Source organism: Bos indicus, chromosome 1 (assembly GCF_029378745.1).
Source record: "Bos indicus isolate NIAB-ARS_2022 breed Sahiwal x Tharparkar chromosome 1, NIAB-ARS_B.indTharparkar_mat_pri_1.0, whole genome shotgun sequence".
NCBI classification, from domain to species: domain Eukaryota; kingdom Metazoa; phylum Chordata; class Mammalia; order Artiodactyla; family Bovidae; genus Bos; species Bos indicus.
The window spans coordinates 76677138-76700373 of record NC_091760.1 but is presented as its reverse complement, the minus strand read 5'-3'; the positions used below and the strand labels follow the sequence as shown (position 1 = coordinate 76700373).

The following is a 23236-nucleotide window of genomic DNA, read 5'->3' as shown; positions in this document are numbered from 1 at the left end:
GCTTCATGCTTTGACAAAAGGTATTAAAACCTAGTGTAGCCTAAAAATTTCTCATGGTAAAGACTTAAAGTTGGATTAAAAAAATTGATTTCCTATCTACTTTAATTTTTAAATTCAAAATTATGCTTATGGGCTTCCATTTTAACTAAAGTAAGAAGTCACAATATATTGATTTACACTTTGTTCTAATGTGTAATGCATTTGTCTCATAGCATATACACCAGACTTACATGAAGAAAAAAAGAAAAATGTTTTCTCTATTTGTAACTATTTGATTTCATATTTTAATTTCTACCACTACTTTATATAGAGTAGAAAATCATGAGCGGTATTCTAGTTTAAAATATTTGTTTAACATACCAGGAAATTAAGTCATAATTTCTCTTAAGAATATGACAAGTCATCTCATCAATTTGTATAATGTATTGTGTATTACTAAACCCAGCTATATGTCATTGAAAGTTACCAGCTTAAAGGGACTTTTCATCTAGTTTCAAAGAAATAGATTACCTTTTCTTCCTCTTTGTTCCTGTGTGAAGCTTCATGGAGAAGTGAATAGGGATTTCTGAATTTTGGTGTTGATTACATAACTAATTTTTCATGGGGGATATTAATTGCTGACTACAAAAACAAAAAATATCTAGGGAATTCTACCTTTACTTTACAGATATTGTTGGGGAATTAAACTTCTTAAGGCAAATTTAAAAAAATAACAAATTATAAGAAAAACTATTAATAACTTTCTCTAAAAGGAAAAAGTATCAGAAACTTTTTAAATAACATTACCCATAACGTTTAAAAATGCTTGAATATCATTCAACTGCACCAAAGTTAATAAACATGAGATGATGAAAACAGACATTTTATCTTTGTTTACAATAATATCATGCTTGTGTTCACAGCAGATGTAAATATGTGAGAAACATTCAGGCATTATTAAGTCAACTGTGTATTTATGTACATTCAAGTGGCTCCTAACAAGTTTATTTAAAGCACTACAGGTATATTACTCAACTTGGTCTGATTTATGAATTTTTAAATTGTTTTTCACTTAATATCGCTCATTCTAGGTCATGAGATAGTTTTATTGTTAAGAACCACACAATTAGCATATGTAGATAAACTACATTTCCCTTGTACTGTGATATAAAGGAATGCCCATAGACTATCTGGCCATTGATAGTCTACCATTGATATTTTTTAATTATAAACTTCCTTTGACAATGTTTTGGTGTCAAATAAAAGTGACAGGTGGCAAATAAAAGTGAAGTTGGATTCCCAGCCTTGAACTGATTAAATAAGTTTGTTCAGAGATAAATAAGAGCAGTTTAATGTGAAGATGTGAGAAAGAAATGAATGAAAAAAACTCAAAGAGTTTTATGTTTTGTTTGATGTTTTTAGTACAGTGAATCTAGTCTCTCACTGACATGCTAAAAGTCTCAATTTCTGATACTGTGGTGAAGGCAGAGATAAGAATTAAGGGGCCCAAAGGCAAATTGTTATGTAAGAAAATTTTCTTAATATCTCTCTCTCAAACACCTAGTACTACTTTTTCCTAGAGTCCGATAAACAAGACTTCTGCTTCCTAGTAATGCAGTCATTTGGTAGTAGGAGTCTTATTGACAGTTATCCTAATGAACAGAAAAGAGATAGTAGCCAGCAGAATCACACACACAAAAAAGGGAAAGAATAAAGATACATATTTTCCACATAGGTTCAGACAATATAATATAATTTTCCAAAGCAATTTTTAAATTTTTTAATTGCTAGCTCAACAGCTTAGTCATCACTGAACAAAATGACATGTAGACAATGAATTTATGGAAAGCATACAATAGATACAGCACTCTCAACTTTAGCTCTACAGAGTCATTCTGATAGTCCATGCCATTCAAGTGCAGCTAATTTGTCACTACGATTTGCAACATAAACTTTGAGCATGTAACAAACTTTATAGACTGCCACTATTTTTTTATGCTTAAAATAGCTTCAATCTTTAAACAGTAGAGTGGGCAGATATATAACTTTTTCTAATTCTTAATCCTTTTTTGCACCCAGAGCAAAAACTTTAGACACAGTATTTCCAAAAACAAGCTGAAAAAGAAACAAAACAATTCTTCATTAGAAAGAGTTTTGATAAAAATATTACATTTAAATAAAATAGTTTAAGTATGCCTGAGTATGAGGAAGTTTTCTAAAACAGATATTTAGTGGTAGTCAGCCTCATATGGATCTTTAAATTAATTAAAATTAAATAAATTTTTGAAGATTCAGCTTCTCTATAATACAGACCAACTTTTAAGTGCTCAATAGATGACCATAATGGACAGTGCAAATTTAGAGAACGGTCACCTCATTAAAGAAAGTTCTAATGGACAGCTCTGTTTTACATTATAATGTATGTAATACAATTCAAAAAATACAATAGGCCATCCTACTAGAGGCACTCCTCTATTTTAGAAGGGCTTCTCTGGTGGCTCAACTGGTAAAGAATCTGTCTGTAGTTGGGAGAGACCTGGGTTCGATCCCTGGATTGGGAAGATTACCCACTCCAGTATTCTGGAGAACTCCGTAGACTATTCCATGGGGTCACAAAGAGTCAGACATGACTGAGCGACTTTTACTTTCTATTTAGAGTTGGCATAAATCACTTCATGGGAAATTGATGGGGAAACAGTGGAAACAGTGTCAGACTTTATTTTTCTGGGCTCCAAAATCACTGTAGTTGGTGATTGCAGCCATGAAATTAAAAGACGCTTACTCCTTGGAAGGAAAGTTATGACCAACCTACATAGCATATTCAAAAGCAGAGACATTACTTTGCCAACAAAGGTTCGTCTAGTCAAGGCTATGGTTTTTCCAGTGGTCATGTATGGATGTGAAAGTTGGACTATGAAGAAAGCTGAGCACCAAAGAATTGATGCTTTTGAACTGTGGTGTTGGAGAAGACCCTTGAGAGTCCCTTGGACTGCCAGGAGATCCAACCAGTCCATTCTAAAGGAGATCAGTCCTGGGTGTTCTTTGGAAGGATTGATGCTAAAGCTGAAACTCCAATAATTTGGCCACCTCATGTGAAGAGTTGAAAAAAGACTCATTGGAAAAGACTCTGTTGCTGGGAGGGATTGGGGGCAGGAGGAGAAGGGGATGACAGAGGATGAGATAGCTGGATGGCATCACCGACTCAATGGACGTGAGTTTGAGTGAACTCTGGGAGTTGGTGATGGACAGGGAGGCCTGGCATGCTGCAATTCATGGGGTCGCAAAGAGTCGGACACAACTGAGTGACTGAACTGAACTGAAGTCCCAAAGAGGACTAAGCAAATAAGCAAAATCAGTGATAAATACGCTTCTATTTACTGGAGGAAAAAGAAGGAAGAGAATTTAAACTTCATTTTGCAAACCACCAAATGATATTTATGTAATTTGATTGTCAAATTGAGTCTCACATTCTGATCATAAAGTGATTCTTCAGAAAAAAGTCAAACTAATTCAAGCAGCATTTTAATCTTTAAATGCATGAATGAGTGATTTTAAATCTTCTGTGGATTGTTCCCAATCAATTGTCTGACTTAACGTCAGCTTCATCTAATTAATTACAAATTTCTCTAATTTCCTTCAAACTAAATGTTTTATAAAATGAAGACCTTGGGGAGATAGGTCTTTGATTCACTATTGATTAATGGGATGCACAATAAAAACGAGTTGAAAATTCATAGGACAGTTAAGACACTTTTTGCCATAAATAATAAAAGTCTATCTTCTTGCCCGGGTATCTCTCCCTAACTCCACTTACTCTTTAAACTGTTGCCTTAGTGCTCATGACCACATATATACAGAGTGTTACGATAGTACTCAGAGTTTACTTTTCATTCCTAAAAGAGCCAGAGTTTTCTTTCAACAAAACACACTCAAATCCTATGAAAGCAGAAATTTATTTTCAGACAGTAAATTGAGGAGCTTGGTCCTCTAATCCAATATTCTTTTTATATTTTGGAAAGTCCCTTTCTGTCCCTTTGGATATCTTTGGATATCTCAATCAAGAAGGAAAATATAAATCTACACATATCCAAGACTTGCATCTCAAGAGCAGCTTGGTTCTGGTGCACTGGAATATACTTCCCAGTTGAAGGAAATCATGAATGATATCACCAGTAGAACCAACTCCTCACTGCTTATCTATCATTTATCATTTATGTTGGGGGCGGGGGGGACACCCTAGCCAGCATTCTTGTGGTTCTCTCTTCTAATTCCTGTTTTAGCATGATGCTTGGTGTTGGACAGTTGTATCTTTAATGAAAGGAAGGATTTACCAGGTGTCTGTCAAGTATATATTAAATGATTAAACAGATAACATTATTTCACAGACATTTAAGATACTCTAGCTTTAAGCTGAATCTCTGAGTTCATTTCACCTTCATATATTGTTGTTCATGGTAGACTGTTTCTAGTTATCCCAATAAAAATGACAGATGTGATGTGGATTGCTCCTGTCACCCAGCCTGGGCATCTAATTCATATGTTTATCACTACAAATATTTAATTTGTTCCTAGTACATGCATAAATGCTTTAATATCTCCTTGCTTAAAAATAATCACAAAGCTTCCTTGACCCCTCCAAGTTACTCCAGCTAATATTCCAACTTTTACTACCCTTCAGAACAAAATTCCTCAAAAGAGTTGTCTGTTGTTAGTCATTTCTGTTATTTTATCATATTCTCCTTAACCAAAAGTCCATCAAATAATTCTTGTTGAAATAATTAAAACCCTTCCCATTCCTGTTCAGATGAAAAGTCTCAACTCTCATTTTACTGGACCTACCATAGCTTTAGGAACAGCTGAACTATGTCTTTCTGGAAACAGTTTTTCTGTTTGACATCTGAGGCATTTTTCTCCTTGTGGCCTTTTTCCACGGTAGCTGCTCCTTCTCAGTCTGTTTTGCTAATTCTCTCTCATCTGCCCAGTCTCTAACCTTGGTGTGACCTGGCACTTGTCCTCAATATCTTCTGTTTTATATCTACCTAGAGTGATTCCCTAGAGAGTTTCATCACAATACCAAGCCATGCTGACATGCAGGTAACTGTCATATTTAGATCTCCAGTCTGGGCTACTTCCCTAAGCTCCACATTTATATACTCAGGGGTTTACTCAAATTACTACTGGGAAGATTCTGTTATACATGGCATAACAAGCTCAAAATGTCTATAGTAGAGATAGGATTCTCCAACTGTTCATTGTGTTTCTGAGCATTTTCCAGGTGCTCCCCTAATCCCATTAAGTTAGACTGAAAACATGTGCCTAATTTGGGAAGGTAAGGATGCGTTTTCCTCCATATCGTTCCTATCCTGCCATCAGAACACGTGGTGCAGGCACAAAGTGAAGGAAAATAACCAAGGTACACAAGGCTTCATGTAAACATGAAATAAATCTTAAACCAAGTTACACCACTGAAATATTAAGGTTATTTTGCTGATGTGGTTTGCCTAATTTATCCCAAATATACCTTAATAACTTGAAGGAGGGTGCTACTCTAAGAGGAAGCTAAGTCATGGCACAGCCTCAGCAACTGATTAATGGCAGACAAGGAAATTGATGTCACAGGCTGGAAACAAGAAGAGTCATTTTTCAAAGTAGCAAAATGTGTGGTAAAACTGACATCTATAACAGTTCAGATTCAGAATGTGTTCCTCTGGAACTTCTAGAAGAAAAAGGTAAGGAAATAGAACATTGGCAGTATGTTTAGGTTTCTGGTGGATACACTTAGCCAGATATTACAAGAAATAGTAAGCTTAGGGGGAAATGGTGTCTTTACAAATAAATAAAAATGAAACAAAGGTAGTTCAGAAATATAAGACCTTGAAATATTTCAAGAGCTGTTTCTAGATACCAAAACTATAAAAGGGATTTAAAATGATTCTGAGTGAAGTCAGGTAAGTATCAATTGAAATAAGGAATTCAGGGCAAAAAATTAGATTAAGTGTTACTTTTCAAAATATATTCTTCAAGGCAACTCAGTTGGGGGTGATAATACAAAATAGTTAAAATAGTTTTTTAAAAACTGTGTAGCAATAATTGAGAGGCTGTCTAAATTGGTACAAGAAATCATTGTCAAAGACACCATAAACCCTAGAACTAGAAACATCTTTGACACTTTAAAATGAAATAAACCTTGGGCCTCCAACTTTGTGAGAGTAGGAAGAGGCCTGAGAAAACCATTCAGGCCTCAGAGAGAATACTTCCCTAAACGCACATAAGCTGTGTTGAGGGATGAAAAATGAAAAAAAAAAAAAAAAAAAAGCAAAACTTCGGAAAAGATGGAGCCAGGGGAAACAGCACAATGGACAGAAGACTCCTCCTACACACTAGTAGGTCCTAAGCAAGAAACTTTTCTCCATCTCCAGAGTAAGAGACCTGTACAATATTTGCCCTGTGGGATTTCAGAATTGCTAGAGGTTACCACTCATGTCTCATGTTCTTTTCCTTTATGAATATGATGACTGATTGTTGTTATCCTTTCCCTATTCCCATGCTAATTACTGAATTTGTCCTTTTAGCTAATAAGTCTGTGAATGAAGTGGAGCCACATTGTATTTGACAAAAATTAGTATCTCCTGGAGAGCCTGTTCTTTGTTCAGGGTGCAGCAGTGAAAGGAATTTGGGGTTGTCTCTAATAGAGAGTCAGTTGAGTACAGTCTATGTGGTTAAGAAAAGACCAAAGGATTGACTGTGGTGGAGGTGGTACTCCCCATGTACTTTTATAAGTGCTTTCTAACTTTTATTAGCTTGTTCTTCCAATATGTTGGTGGCAGCTCAAGTGACTAATTAAAGGCAGTGGATCAGTAGAAGTGATGCATGTCCCTGAACTGAGGCAACTAAGGGCTGAGATTCAGCCTCTATCCCTCTCCTTCATCTTGGTAATCTTGGAGGCAGTCAAGTTACAGCAACAATCTAGATGACACAGTCACAAAATAGAAGAGGCTTGTATTAATACTATGTACATTGAACTTTATGGATTTCCTTATATTAAGTCTCTGAGATTTGGACTAAAATTTGTAACATATCATAGCCTAGGCCATACTGACTATGAAAAGATTCAACAAATCTCTATACCAACTCTTTCCATCACCAAACCCTTGCACCATGTTGCCTCCTCCAACTCTCTGTCCATGGAATTCTCCAGACAAGAATACTGAAATGGGATTCTCCAGACAAGAATACTGAAATGGGTAGCCATTCCCTTCTTCAGGGGATCTTCCCTGATGAGAGATCAAACCTGAGTTTCCTGCATTGCAGGCAGATTATTTACCTTCTGAGCCATCAGGGAAGCCCTCAATAAACAGAAATTGCCCTTTTATCCCTAGTCACTTAGAACAAAACCTTGGAGTCTTTTACAAACCTTCCTCTTTTTTCACAACTCATATATAATTTTAGAGCAAATTTTGTTGACTTTTTTTTTTCAAAGTATATCTAGTATCAGACTCCTTCTTATCAATTCACTACTGTCACCCTAATTAAAGTTACCACCATTTATTATCTAGATCCTTAGTTAGCCTCATTAAAGGTCTCTGCTTGCATTTTTGCTCCTTTTTGCAGTGTATTCTGGAGAAGGAAATGGCAATACACTCCAGTGTTCTTGCCTGGAGAATCCCATGGACAGAGCAGCTTAGTGGGCTGCTTAACATGCATGCATGCATTGGAGAAGTAAATGGCAACCCACTCCAGGGTTTTTGCCTGGAGAATCCCAGGGACAGAGGAGCCTGGTGGGCTGCAGTCTATGGAGTCGCACAGAGTCAGACATGACTGAAGCGACTCTTAGCAGCAGCAGCAGCAGTATATTCTCCACTAAACATCAAGATTGGTTCTGTTGAATCTTAGCACTCACTTGCCCCAAATTTTCAGTGATTTCCCATATGATAATTGTTCAGCCACTAAGTTGTGTCCGACTCTGATTATATGAATTGATTATAAGGAATGAGAGAAGCACACCAGACTCCTCCATCCTCCACTATTTCCTGAAGTTTGCTCAAATTCATGTCCATTAAGTCCATGATGTCAACTAACCATCTCATCCTCTGCCACCCCTTTCTCATTTTGCTTCAGTCTTACCCAGTATGACCGTTAATAAAAGCTAAAGTCCTTAAAAAGCCGGAAGATTCTCTCCCTTCCACCTTCCAATATATCCTCTACCAATGTCCTTCAGGCTCTCTGGTTAAATCACTTAGTAATTGGGTTATTTTCAGCATGCTACTTAACCCCTCTGAGATGTAATTTTCCCATCTATAATATAGGCATAGTAATAGCTATCTTATGGTGATTATGATGAAAATAAAATAATAATTATAGTAATAATGATCAAAATGAATTTTTAAAGTAGGGCTTACATAGTACTGATTACATGCCAGATATTGTTCTAAGTGACTTTCATATATTAACTTATAAAATCCTCCTAACAATCCCATAAAAATGATTATTATTATTTGTATTTGGGGGCAAAGAAAATGAGGCACAGGAAGTTAGATAATTTCCCAAGGTCACACATATAGGATATATCAATATTACAATTTAAACCCAGGCTGTCTAACTTTAGACTCTATATACTTAACCATAACAACCTGAGATAGTAAAATATAAAATGTCTGGTATATGCTGTGTCTAAAGAATGCTGTTTCATCCTTTTCCATGGTAAAAACCGCTTTTTTACAGCAGTTAAAGACAAACCTGAGAGGAAGGGGACAAGTGAAAATGAATAAAACATGCCTTAGCAAATCTCATATCACAACATGAATAAAGAGACATATATGCAATTTTTTCATAAACAAGAATTTTCCAGGAATGTTATAAAAAGAAATAGGGATCCAAAAGACAGATCTTTCTAAAATTAAATATTATGAATCAAAACCTGGACTAAGTGCTATAGCAATGAGAGTACTCTTTACTCTCCAGTGTTAAAGCAAAATAGCAAGGGGGAGACACAGTTTTAAACAATGAAAGTCTAATTTTACTTAAATCTGGAATATATGACCTTGCTCACCATGTTGTATGCGTGACAGAGTTCACAGACATTTAATGCCTTCATTTGAATGTCTGTGTACTCAGTCACTCAGTCATGTCCTACTCTGAGATCACATGGACTGTAGCCCGACAGGCTCCTCTGTCCATGGAATTCTCCAGGCAAGAATACTGGAGTGGGTAGCCATTTCCTTCTCCAAGGGATCTTCCCAACCCAAGGATTGAAGCCCAATCTCCCACATTGCAGGCAGATTCTTTATCGTCTGAGCCATTGGGGAAGCCTTCATTGGAATTTTTTTTTTTTTTAATAAGAGCTTTGATCTGATCATCAACATAAGATAAAGAAGTGTCAACTTAATTTCTTCCCTTTCAGAAATACTTGCAAAAGTAATCTTAGAATTCAATGTTAAGACTTTGAAGTGAAAACTTACCTCGCTTATTAGGATGGGAAGAAGATAGACCGTCTATCGCATAGGACATCTCAGCATCCTTTGCTTCCATGAGCTGCTCTTTCAGCTTTTCCAGCTTTTAAAAATCGAATATGAAAATTATTAGTCTTTAATAACAACAATACCATTTTCTATGAAAGAAGAAAGAGCAAGAAAAGGAGGAAGAAGGAAAGATGGACAAAAGGAAGGAGGAAAAAGCAACAGAAAAGGAAATAAGAGTAATAAAAAAATAAAAATAATTAAACAGAAAAATAAAAGGAAACTTGCATTTAGAAACTGACTGGAAAGGTCCATGACTCAACAGACAATCAGGAACAAACAGGTTTATGGTGAAGGAAGTCAAGTCTCAGTGTTCATTAATGGGAAGCCTGTAAACACAGCCTGTGTAGCTGGACTTGATTTGATGTCACCCAAAATGACCAGTCCTTTTCAAGGAGTTTCAAAGACTTTATGTGTATGTTTGAATTTCCTGAAATATTTGTCCTTCCTAGTGGGAAAGGAGTATTTTAAGACCCTAAGGTTTCCATCCAGAGTGTAAGCCAAGTTGATCTTTATCAAGATCACTGATTGCCTAAACCCTGGAGATCTAACTATCAAAACAGAATTCAGCTTGAGCTTCTGCATGTATCCGTGTCCTAGCTGCTAATAATTGATGGGGCATACTTCTCTCTCACAGCCACATGGTTTATATGATAATGAATTTGCATGCAGTTGTGTTTGAAAGAGTTAAGAAACAATCTAATGCAACAATTTTCCAATTTTCCTCATAGAGAGAAGTTGGGGGATAAGGTTGCTAAGGGGTTCCCTGTACCAAGGCCAAAGACAGGTCAAGAATGCAGCACTTCATTCCCTCTCCTCCCAAACTAGCTGCTTCAAGCAGAACAGCTCCACTTTTATATGTTTCATTTACTGGGAACACATACAATTTTGTTTGGAGAAAAATATTTCCACTTTGCAAAGTAATAATAGCTTTTGAAAACCACCAATCTAATTATAGTCTCCTATTTTACAGATGAGGAGATTTAGATCCAGAGAATTTTAATTCTTCCATGGTCTCCTAGGTAATTGGAGAACTGGATCTAAAATCCAGATTTCTAGACATTTTATCCCATGATCACTTCAGTTATAGTTTTGTCTTGTTTTCCTTTTCTTCCTTTTTTAGTAGAATTTGATTGTTTTTCCTAGTGAATTACTTCACTCTTTTTCTAGCAAGAATAATAGTTTTAAAATACAGTTATTAATAATTTTAAAAACTACTGTTTCAAAATAAATTGTCTTATAATAATTATGAAAATTGAGATTTTATGTGTTTCACATTCTCACCTGGTTAAGTTCCTCCAATTTGTCAGCCAGTTCTATATCTGCAAGACACATTTGTCATATGAAAAGTATACATTGCAAGTAATATTTAATTCACTTCAGGTCACACATTCAGAAAGACAAGGTATTTTTTTTTGTATGATTTGAGATCACCCATGTATCTCTCATACAAAGCCCCGAATATGTTTTCAGTGTCTGTAATGTTGAAATATAATCAGTACTATAATGAGCAAGCATTTAATTTCTATCATAAATACAGAGTTTTCTTAAATAGGGACTTTCCATAGTTCTAATAAGGACTACTATTTAGAAGTAAATTTTTACACTGGCATGGGGACATTCTCATGAAAAAATCTTAAGTAAAAAAAAAAGGCAGGCCACAAATCTTTTCTGTAAAATTTAATCAAGAGGGAAATTTCCCAAAATACTAATAGTAATGTCTCTGGGTTTTACAATTTGAGTACAGATTTTTCTTTTTATAATCATGTTCAATTTCCTCAATGAAACATCTTATTTCTAATTTTTAAATCCTGTATTTTTAAGTATTTATCTTTTAACCAGTACCCTGTCCCATGAATAGACAGTTTTTTTAGAACAGATGTTTTCTGAGAGAGCACTACATTATCATATTGTCATACTGTCTCTCGGGTTAGACTTGCTAAATTTCTGACAATATCTATCATTTCTTGGAGACCAATCTGTTGCGTAATTGTAAATCAGATTATCCTGTACTTCAAAGAAAAAAAATAAATAAAAACTTTGGTGGAGCCTAAATTTCTCAATGGTTTCTACTCCAGTCATTTCCCAAATTGAAAGAATCTGATTGCAAAATAAGTGCCACAAAACCACAGTTAATTTGAGAGATTTCTAGTGGAAACTTATTTCAAAACATTTAATAATACCCTGGAAGCATTTAGTAAAAGAAAATATTAACTGTACCTGTGGGGAGTAACATAGATGAGAGGGAAAAATATAAGTAAAGATAACTGTTTTGTAACTCGACAATTACTAATCCCATTAGAATACTCTAATTGAACAAAACAAGATTTTAATGTTTTTTAATAACGCCATTGTTTTTAGCATGAATATGAAATAACAGACACTTGAGCCTTTAGTGCAGCTTTAAATCAGTAATTATTGCTTTCTTTAGTATAAATTAACATGTAGAGAAAACAGGTCAGAAGATGGAATAAATAATGTTTGACATTATTCTTAACTCACCAATGTTGGAAGGTCTTTGGAAGCCAAAATTTTTATTCAGTAGAGCCAGCAATAGTTCTTCACCATCTGCATCTTCTTTATCTGGAAGCAATTCATTTCCTGTAATAATTACCTCAGTGTAGTGAAAGCTCTTTTCAATCTGTGTCACTTGAATGTCTTTCTGATTAAATAGATTCCACAGGTAACTATTAAGGTGTATGTGTGCTCAGTTGCTCAGTCACGTCCGACTCTTTGCGACCCCATGGACTATACTGTAACCCCCTAGGTCCCTCTGTCCATAGAATTTTCCAGGGAAGAATAATGGAGTGGGCTGTCATTTCCTCCTCCAGAGGATCCTCCTGACCCATGGATAGAACCTGAGTCTCTTGTATCTCCTGCATTGACAGGCAGATTCCTTGCCACTGCACAACCTGGAAAGTGTGTGTACTTGCCAATAAAATGTGTATAGAGAGAGATGTGTAATATAAAAAGACAAGCTGTTTTAAAAATCATTGAATGTATATGAACACTCAAAGAGAGATTGTGAGAAAGAGAAAGAAGCAGAGATGGAGAATATATCTGGAAGTTTACAGTCTAAAATTTACCCGTAATTATTTCTGCCTTCGTAGAATTACAGAAAGTTGTACTTTCTGTTTTTTCATCTGTATTTAAAATTTTTTTCTACTATTGTGTTTAACATAAGAAATATAAATTAAAAGTTGTTTTTAAGATAAAAATATAAAATTTGACTTTGAGATTTTATGCACATATAAATATGAGCCATTTTGTATTCTGGGAATTGCCTTGAACCATCGAAGGCAACCTTGTGGAAGTGGTCAGATGGCGCCTAGTTTTTCTGTGATCATAGCTTTACATCTCTGTCCATTTACCTCCTAACCCACTCTCTCAGCACTCTAAAAACAGAAAAATCAACCAAATTTTCCTAAATATTTTGATTCTGGAGTAAAAATCAGGACAATAGACTTTATTCAAGCTATAAAAAATGAAGATTCAACAGGATTGTAATGCAATTAAAATAATAATTAGTGCCTTATAAACAAAATGAACTTTGTAAGGTGGCCTAAAATAATCAAACCTTTATTATATAATTTTTATAGGATCAGTCTTCCCTCTCTTTTTCTCCTCATGTTACCAAACCCAGGTCTAGCTTCTGCCACTCAAAAGCCATTTAAAGAGGCCAGCTTAGTGGAAGGAACGTTTGTTTTATTTTGGATGCCAGCAACCAGGAGGGTTGGGGAGGGCAGAGACCTGTCCAATGTCTGACTGCCCCCTGATTGTCAGGAGGCATGAGCTTTAACAGGCTGAGGGAGGGGGCTACGCGCATAAACATGTCAGCTCTGATAGTCATTTTGAAATTGGTTATCAGTGGTCTGACCAGTGTAATCTTGCTTATTTTAGGTACTGTTAATCTTCAGTTCCAGCATCAGTTTGTTTCCATTTCTTTGAGGCCAGTTCTCAGAATTGTGGCTGCTTATCTCATGACTACAGTCTGGTCGTCAGGTAGTTAATTTCTCCACCTGATATTTCAGTATCTATAAGACAGCTCACAGGATATGGCTCAGAATATTATCTATAGCCCTTGAGAAGGAACTAAAGGTCCTTGGTTATGCTTAAAGACTACATTATTATTATTGGGCTTCCTTTGACTGTTTCCCTTTGTTTCTTCATTTTCTCAGTTCTCCGACTAAACTTATTCTTTGTCTAAAGTTTTTCCATAAAAAAAAAGGAAGTCTGAGGACATGGGCAAGGGGGTTGGGGGTCAAGGACCACAAGGTCCTGCTCCATTTCAGTCATAATAACTGATATTGTGTGGATAAAAGATAGATTAGTGAGTTTAAAATTTAAAAGCGGGAATATTGAGGCTTCAGTTAGAGAAATGGCTCATAATTTAACTAGACTCTTCCTTTAAATTGTCTCCTATTCCCTGCATCTCCAAAATGTCAATTAATGAACTCAAATAACTAAATGGCTAATTAAAGGAATAAACGATTTGCTGAGAAAGACAATACAATGACTTGGGGTAGGTGGCATCATCAAAAGTTTCTACACTGACAAACACATTTATTGTTGCTCAATTTCCTCAATTTTAAAGTTCCTCAATTTCCATTACTTCATAGGCATAGAAATTATTTGTGAAATTCTGGGGTACTCTTTTCTTTGAGTAGTTAAAATAATAGACTATCAGTGGAACTTTTGCTTAACATCAATTAAACAAAGACCCTCAGGAATAATTTAGTTTAAGAGAAAGATATGACTATGCAATAGTGTAGCAATTTTTATTATAGCTATTTATTAAAATGTTAAATTATAATTTTAAAATGCTTTCATTGAAAAAATGAGGAACACTGTGTAGCCAGGTGATAATGATTATTTGTTTTATAAAGAGAACTGTGATAAAAGAAACAGACTCCTCGCCTTCAATTTAGGGAATTTATAAAACTAGGAGGAAGGTAACTAGAAAATGTTACCTTCTGAACCTTTTGTTGGCTTAATTTACAGTCCCCTTCTCTGTGTGTTTAAGTGGAACATTTTTCAAAAGAGAAAATTAATGTATTTACCATTCTTTACCCATTTGGTTTCCAGTGATTACACACTGTCCTCAGTAATTCTTGTCACTACCTTTTAAGAAAACCACCTTTTGTAGGAAACTCTGAGGAGAAGTTTTTTCAAGAAATTAAAAAAAATTTTTTTTTCTAAAGTAAGACATTAGAAAGATAAGAAAAATAGTAGAAAATAAGTCTTTTTTCTCATTTTTATTTTTAGTCTTAAAACAGATACAGCTTTAAGAGAAAAAATGCATGTAATTTTAATATTTCTGTCTTTGAACTAAAAGTTAGCATTGATAAAGAAACTGTTTGAATAAAAACCTGCCCAAGTGCCGATGTCCCTTTAGCAAAAAGGATGGCAAAGTTACTCAGAAATGAGAGAGTGATTACTTTTGCAATATATAGGAAAAAAAAAAAGAAAAGACTCATTACTACCTGAGACACTGAAGCGTAAAAGACGCAGTTGTATCCTTGCTTGACATTTGAATGTGATACTTTTTATGAGATATAGATAAGAAATTTTGCCAGAAAGAAACCTGGAACACCCTCAAATGATAATATACCAAAAATTTTTAAGTAGTCTTTCTAGTCATGACATTCACTGCTGTTCATTTCACAGTGGGCAATTTGTCCAGTTTCAGGCTTATGAGTTATGCTTTCATGTGACCCCAAAACCAGAGGAAAGCTGGCAGACTGTGTTCTTGGTCTTGGATGGTATCTGACACAGAGGATGGTGACCCCACCTTTGTGGTCTGTCAGTGGACAAACGCTTATTTGAAAACAGTGTGTTAAAAGACTAAAATAAGTCAAACGTTTAGTTGCTTTGAAAAACGGTGAGAAGTTCACTCTAATCCTGGACAATTTAGATTAGAAAATAAACTTCCCAATAACTTGCCTTCTCTATTTACGTATAATGAAACTGAGATCAAGGGGTCCCAGAGAGAAACCTTTCCTATATGTTGCCAATGATATATGGACATCAGTGTGTGGTATTCTGGGGTCAGAGATGTTATCTATTTGTAATCTTGTAAAAAGTTTGAGTTGGATTTTTCTGTATTTCACATACATGATATCAGAAGTTATAATACTGTTACCACTAACATCCTCATTTTGCAGAGTCTTCTGTGAGTGGCCAGATGTTTCCTTCCTCACACATTTATGCTGTGAAGAACATTGAAAATCCCATTATTTCATAGGAAAAGCAATGAAGGCCTACCAAGTACAATGATTTTGGCTGGCCAAAGTCAAAATGTGAGTGCCAGGGATAAAATCCAGATTCTTTCATCCCCAAGCTTGTATTTAGGTCTTGCAGTTAGGTCCCAGGCTTGTATTTGTTTTTCAAAGGGAAAATCCCTATAAATAAATAACAAGGGTTTATGCAATTTTATTTCCACTCTCAAAAGAACTATTCTAATTTCCATTGACTTTTAAAGTCTCATTTGAGGCAAAATGGTCTAGTAAAGTTGGATTAGATCTGAAAGAGGAAACTTAATTCCTTTCCTCAACCCAGAGTCATGTAAACAAAATTTATTAAATTCTGTCTTGGTTTCCCTAAGAAAGCAAAAGCAAAGGCTGTCTCCCTCCCTCTTCCTGACAAAGAGGTCAGTTAGATGATAGATTCAAATTGGATGAGATATTAAAGAGCACTATTTTTAAGTTACTATTTTTAAAAGGTAAAGACATATATAAAAGTTTCAATGAGGTTAGGTTGTTTGCCTAGTAAGTCAGCATTAAATCTAACTCCACTGATTGCCAGATTAAAAGCTATTTCCACTACAGAATGCAATGAAAAATTTTTTTAAAAGATCAAGTTCCAATATGACCAGAATAGAAACTTATTTTCTCTAAATTTATCATGGTATTTGTAGATGTCAAAAATTACATTATTTCATTTAATATAAGTACCCTAAGTATTTAGAAATCTGATTACAGTCAGTGAATAATGTGGGTGTTAACATTCTCCTCCTGAAAGTACTATATAAATTTCCCAATGTATCATTCTCCCCAGGTCTCTGCACATACAAGTGTTATCTTGATATGTTCTCAGAGTCATTCTCCTTTTTAAGTGGTTTATTAGTAATCTCACTGGATGAAACTCTTTTTTCCCCCTGAAGATATACTTTTGAAATATGCATTGCACTATATTACTATTTATACATCCCTGTCTTTGATAATGAAATAGAAATAAGAAAAAGATTTCCTTTGATTAAAGACAAATGCAGTTGAAATTAATTTAGTACAGTGTCAGTTAAAATTAATTAACTTGAGAACAGCATCACAGATTACATTTAATTTAAAACAGCAACTACTGAAGTGTTGTCTGAAGATTAAATTATATTGATGTTTAAAACATTATTGCCATAATGATAGAAAAATCAAAGTAACGCAAATAGGATAAGGATTATTTACCTACCTGTAGAATTTTACATTCATGTGTACATACCTTGAACAAAATATGGCACCCCATGCACCGATTCTAAAAAGATCATTACAGATAACAAAGTTAGGAGTCCAAAGGAAAGAGTGGTTGATAAAATCACGTTCATGTTAAAAATCTTCTTCCGTGCTAGCAGAGAAACTGACTATCCAGGTCAAGACGAATATTTCAATGGCTCTGGAATGCTGCAGAGATCACTTTTAAAAGGTGGCAAATGTGCTTCAACTACAAATGATCTGAACAAAGGAAAAAAAAAAAAACCTTGTAAAATGTATTGCTCTCTGTCAACATGATTCACTACTTGGAGAAGTGACAGGTTTTCTACTCAGGCAATGGCAGGAAGAACCCAATCAATATATCTCATATCTGCCCATTTCACTAAAAGCAGGCATTCCTGTTCATGCACACGCACTCAGACACATGCACCTCATAAAGCTAAAACTAAGACTAGAGAACCTGTCAGTTAGATTTTCATAACAATGAAATGGGAACAACGCCTTTCATTTGGCTAATTTAGAACCCAGTATAGTCTTCTGGATACTGTTGTTATTTGCAACCATCACTTCATTTTTAACCAACCAAACAGATTTGAGCTGGGAAGAGTTCAAATTTGAAATGAATCATAATGGGAACATTAATGTCTTACTCTATCATTTTGCTGCAGCCAACACTTTTAAAAATTAAGACTGAATCTAATTAATTCAAAGTTGGCAAATGTCCCATCAATTATTCTCTTTAATACTTGCTTTAATTGTACTTTTTTTTTTTAAGTAAAAGTCTTTCGGTATTATCTATAGTTACAATTTTATGACTGAAGATGCAGTAGTGACCTCTGGCCTTGGCATTTATTTTTTCTCCGAAGAGACTTAAGATGTATTTGCTTTAAAACTGTATTAGAGACATGTTCAGCTCATGGTTCCCTAATTTAAAAAAAAAAATGTTTTTAAATGTAAATAAGGTTATTCTGAATTTTTTTTTTAATACAAACTTCTGTTATACAAAACAAGGAACCCTGTTCTCACAGGGTTTGCCTTCTAATAAGAGGCTAAATAATTGACTTGTCTTCTCAGATAAGGTTGGGTACTGATGACTTCTTCCTAAACAAAATTATGTTTGGTTTCTTTCCACAAAGGCTTTTTCAGGATATCTGATACAACTTTCTGAACCTTTTCTTCTGTTATGTTTTAGTTGATGTTGGCAATTTAATGACACATAAGTTCCTTATTCACAACCATCCATTCACTTTGGGAAAAAAATTTACAAAGACCTTTCATTAAATCATTCAATCCTCTGTCCCTAACAATTAAATTATTTTACTAAATTCTTCTCATGAGTGTTTAGCCAAATTAATTGTTCAAAGAAAAACAAATTTTCACTATTGACTGTGTTAGATAAATGAAGTTAGCATGTTTGTTCCTGGAACCATTAGTATGCTGCTGCTGTGGCTTAGTCGCTTCAGTCGTGTCTGACTCTGTGCGACCCTATGGTCTGCAGCCTGCCAGGCTCCTCTGTCTGTGTGATTCTCTAGGCAAGAGTACTGGAATGGGTTGCCATGTCCTCCCCCAGGGGATCTTCTTGACCTAGGGATTGAACACAGGTCTCTTGCATTGCAGGCGGATTTGTTACTGCTGAGCCATCAGAGAAGCCCACCATTAAGTAGACACAGTAATAATACATACTGAGGTTATTGTTGCCATTCAGTAAGCAGTCATCCCATGTCAGCTCCTGTTCTAAGCACTTCACAAACTGTATCTTATTTAATTCCCACCTCAATCCCTCAATAATTATATAATTGTTGTAACATTTCACCTTTTTCAGCAAAGGGAGAAAGTTGTGGAGCCAAAAGTGAAACCTAGATCTATCCAACTGCAAAGTCACATTCTTAACTCAAGTTGTCTCTTTCCCATAAACAGGGAAAAAAAGATTGTTCCAATAACAGAGACCTGATCTTTAAGAGAGGCTTCCCAGGTAACCTAGTGGTTAAAGAATCCACCTGCAATGTAGGAGACACAGGAGATAAGGGTTCAATACTTGAGTTAGAAAGATTCCCTAGAGAAGGAAACGGCAACTCACTCCAGTATTCTTGCCTGAAGAATCTCATGGATAGAGGAGCCTGGGGGTTACTGTCCATGGGGTCACAAAGAGTCGGACACAACTGAAGCGACCGAGCATGCACACATGCAATTTTAAGAAACTTACAACACTTTCACTTCGCATTTTCAAGAGCTCTTTTTTAATCACTTAATCTGTATTTCAATTACAGCAGATAAATAACATTTTTATTTTGTCAGTAAGGACATTTTAAAGTTATAATTTACAGATAGCTTTAAGATTCACATACATTTTATCTGTTTCTCATGATGAGCAACAGGAAAAGAGCAGAGAGTCAGGGTCCATATGGTGACTCTAACACACTTGAATAATCACTTTTGACTCTATTAAACTCTTGGGTTTTTTTTCCAGTAAGTAGAAAAATTGAACAATTTCATTCTGACCTCTGTCTGACCCTGGTAGTTCTTGGTAAAATCCTGACACATCAGTTAAATGAGTGAATAAAAGCAGCAAGCAGGAGGAAGCAAGCAAAAGCAGAGACTCTCGAATTCTGACAAGTCAGTATATAGATTTTATTAAGAGTTCAGAATGACCTTTATTTGTCAAAATTAAATAGAAATGTCTATCCAAATACGTTAAAAATTTTTTTAATTGAGTTATTTGTCTTTTTATTATTAAGCTGTAAGTCTTCTTCATATTCCAGATACTAGTGCCTTATCAGATGTATAATTGGCAAACTTACTTTATATTCTGTCAACTGTCTTTTCACTTTGTTGATAGTGTCCTTTGAAGCACCAAAGTTTTTATTTGGATAAACTCCAACTTATCTATTTTTTTTTTTCTGTCGTTTTGTGTTTTGAGTATTGTATCTAAGAAACCATTGCCTAATACAAAGTCATGGGGCCTTTTTTTTTTTTTTTTTTTTTTTTAGTTTTGTAGTTCTGGCTCTAAAATGTAGGGATTTGATCCATTTTGTGTTAAGTTTTGCATATGATGTGAAGAAGGGGTCCAGCTTCTTCTTTTACATGTGGACGTTTAGTTGTCCCAGCACCATTTGTTGACATTTCCCCATTGAATGATCTCAGCATCGTGTCTCTATCAACTGACTATGTTATTGTTGTTCAGTCACTAAGCTGTGTCTAACTCTTTGTGACCCCATGGACTGCAGCATGCCAAGCTTTCTTGTCTTTCACTATCTCCCAGAGTTTACTGGAACTCATGTCCATTGAGTTGGTGATGTTATCTAACCATCTCATTCTCTGCTGCCTTCTCCTTTTGCCTTCAAGCTTTCACAATGTCAGGGTCTTTTCCAATGAGTTGGCTCTTCACATCAGGTGGCCAAAATATTGGAGCTTCAGCTTCAGCATCAGTCCTTCCAGTGAATGTTCAGGACTGATTTCCTTTAGGATGGACTGGTTTGATATCCTTGTGGTCCAAGGGACTCTCCTTGCCATCTTCTCCAGCACCATAGTTCAAAAGCAACAATTCTTCAGGACCCAGCCTTCTTTATGGCCCAACTCTCACATCCATACATGACTACTGGAAAAACCATTGCTTTGACTATATGAACCTTTGTAGGCAAAGTGGTATCTCTGCTTTTTAATATGCTGTCTAGGTTTGTCACAGCTTTTCTACCAAGGAGCAAGTGTCTTTTAATTTCACGGTGGCAGTCATCATTCATAGTGATTTTGGAGCCCAAGAAAATAAAATCTGTCACTGTTCCACTTTTCCCCGTCTATTTGCCGTGAAGTGATGGGACTGGATGCCATGATCTTAGTTTTTTGAATGTCGAGTTTTAAGCCAGCTTTTTCACTCTCCTCTTTTACCCTCAGTTGACTATAGATATATGGCTTTATTTCCAGATTCTCAATCATATTTCATTATTCAATTGTCTTTTTGTTAGTACCATATTGTCTTGATTAATGTAGCTTTGTAGTAAGCTGTGAAATCAGGGAGTGTGAGACTTCCAACATTTTCATTTATTCTGTATCACTTGTACTTCTATATAAATTTTTGGATTAGCTTGTCAGTATCTGTGGGGAAAAAAAAGCAACTGCGATTTTGACAGGAAAGGTCTTGAATTTGTAGGATCGGTTTGGGAAATATCACCATCAAGTCTTTCAATCCATAAATCCAGGATATCTAACTATTTATGTCTTTTATTACTTTCAAAGTTGTCTCATCATTTTCAGTGAACAAGTCTTACAGTAATTTTGTTGAATTTACATCTACATAGCTTTTTGTTGCTATAATAAATGGAATTATTTTCTTAACTCAATATTTGCACTGTTCATCGCCAGCGTATAAAATATAATTGATGATCTTATTTCTCGCAAACTTGCTGACCTCACTTATTAGCTCTGACATTTTTGTTTGTTTGCTTGGCAGATTTCTGCAGAGTTCCTAATTAGAAGGTCATATCATCCACAACTACAGTTGTACTCTATCCTTTCCAATCTAGATGCCTTTATTTACTTTCCTCACCAATTTTCTGGCTATAATCTTTAGTACAATGTTGAATAGAAGTGATGAGAATAGATTTACCTTGTTCTGATCTTAGATGGAAAAGCTTTCAGTCTTTCACCTTTAAGTCTGATATTAGTTCTGGACTTTTTGTAGATGCACTTTATTAGGTTGAAGAAATTCCCTCCAGCTCCTAGTTTGTTGAGTGTTGCTATTATAAAAGAGTGTTGGATTTTGTCAAATTTTTTTCTCATCCACTGTGGTTTTTCACATCTATTGTGGTCCTGTGATTTTATTCTTTATTCTTCTGGTATGTTGTATGACATCAATTTTTGTGTATTAAATGACATTTGTATTCCTGGGGTAAATTCCATTTGGTTGTGGTATATGATTTTCTGACTATGTTACTAGATTCAGTTTGCTAGTATTTTATGGGGTTTTTTACACCTATATTTAAAGGGATATTATCCTGTAGTTTTCCTTTCCTTGCTATGTCATTTTCCAGCTTTGGTATGAAGAGAACAATGATGCCATTGTTAATATGCTAATGTAAATATGTTAATAATTAATATCCCAATTAAATTATTGGGAAGTGTTCTCTTATCTTTTAATTTTTAAAAGAGTTTTTGAAGGATTAGTGTTTACTCTTCTTTAAATATTTGGTAGAATTTGACAGTAGAGTCATCTGTTCCTGTACTTTTCTTTGTGGAAACTTTTTCTGAAATACTAGTCAATCTTACTTCTCATAGGGCTATTCTACTTCTTGATTTAGTTTTAGCAGTCTGTATTTATCTAGGAATTTGTTCATTTCATCTAGGTTATCTAAATGTTGGCATAAATTTTTTTCATAGTATTCTTTTATATGCCTTTTTGGAATAAATAATTTGATTATACATGTTTTAAATCTAGAAACAAAATACTGAGATACTTGTCACTTATCAAGAAGAGCCATGAGATATAGAGACCTCTCTGGCAGAATCTAATGCAGAGTAATAGTAATAATAGTATATACAACATATATTAAACAGCAATAAGAACCGAATCCAGAAAAGGCTTTACTACAGTGGATAAGCATGGCATCAGGAATTTCTGCTGCTGCTGCTGCTAAGTCACTTCAGTCGTGTCTGACTCTATGCGACCCCATAGACAGCAGCCCACCAAGGCTTCTCTGTCCCTGAGATTCTCCAGGCAAGACTACTGGAATGGGTTGCCATTTCGTTCTCCAATGCATGCAAGCATGATAAGTCATTTCAGTCGTGTCCCACTCTGTGCGACCCTATGGACCGCAGCCCACCAGGATCCTCTGTTCACAGGATTCTCTAGGCAAGAATACTGGAGTGGGCTGCCATTTCCTTCTCCAAGCAGGAATTTCTAGATACCTGCATAATATAAAGTAGGAGTTTAGCCTGTTTTCAAGTAGCATTTTTGATAATGATTGACAGCATGGTAAATATTTGAGTAGAAGTAGAGGCTTTGCCAACAAGGTTCGTCTAGTCAAGGCTATGATTTTTCCTGTGGTCATGTATGGATGTGAGAGTTGGACTGTGAAGAAGGCTGAGCACAGAAGAATTGATGCTTTTGAACTGGGGTGTTGGAGAAGACTCTTGAGAGTCCCTTGGACTGCAAGGAGATCCAACCAGTCCATTCTGAAGGAGATCAGCCCTGGGATTTCTTTAGAAGGAATGATGCTAAAGCTGAAACTCCAGTACTTTGGCCACCTCATGCAAAGAGTTGACTCACTG

General features: G+C 35.3%; 1 protein-coding gene across 2 annotated transcripts; it reads right to left on the bottom strand.

The window, feature by feature from the left end:
• Window positions 1-1744: 1744 nt before the first annotated feature.
• Window positions 1745-17223, bottom strand: UTS2B (urotensin 2B). 2 transcript variants are annotated; one of them, XM_019958113.2, is made up of 5 exons: window positions 16986-17223; window positions 11997-12095; window positions 10779-10816; window positions 9438-9531; window positions 1745-2094 (listed from the first exon to the last, which is right to left on the bottom strand). In XM_019958113.2, exons 1-5 carry the CDS (start codon window positions 17086-17088, stop codon window positions 2069-2071), a joined length of 360 nt encoding a protein of 119 aa, XP_019813672.1. In that variant the 5' UTR covers window positions 17089-17223; the 3' UTR covers window positions 1745-2068. The 2 variants fall into 2 exon arrangements, with proteins under 2 accessions (XP_019813672.1, XP_019813678.1); XM_019958119.2 differs by having other exon boundaries at window positions 11997-12077.
• Window positions 17224-23236: the final 6013 nt, after the last annotated feature.

Bases quoted from the DNA above. Each gene is read 5' to 3' on its own strand.
- UTS2B (XM_019958113.2), bottom strand. From the start codon at position 17,088: ATGAACGTGATTTTATCAACCACTCTTTCCTTTGGACTCCTAACTTTG. The intron at 12,096-16,985 runs GTATGTACACAT...TAATTATTACAG, and splicing joins GGTGCCATATTTTGTTCAAG to GAAATGAATTGCTTCCAGAT. The intron at 10,817-11,996 runs GTGAGTTAAGAA...TGTGTCTTGCAG, and splicing joins CCAAAGACCTTCCAACATTG to ATATAGAACTGGCTGACAAA.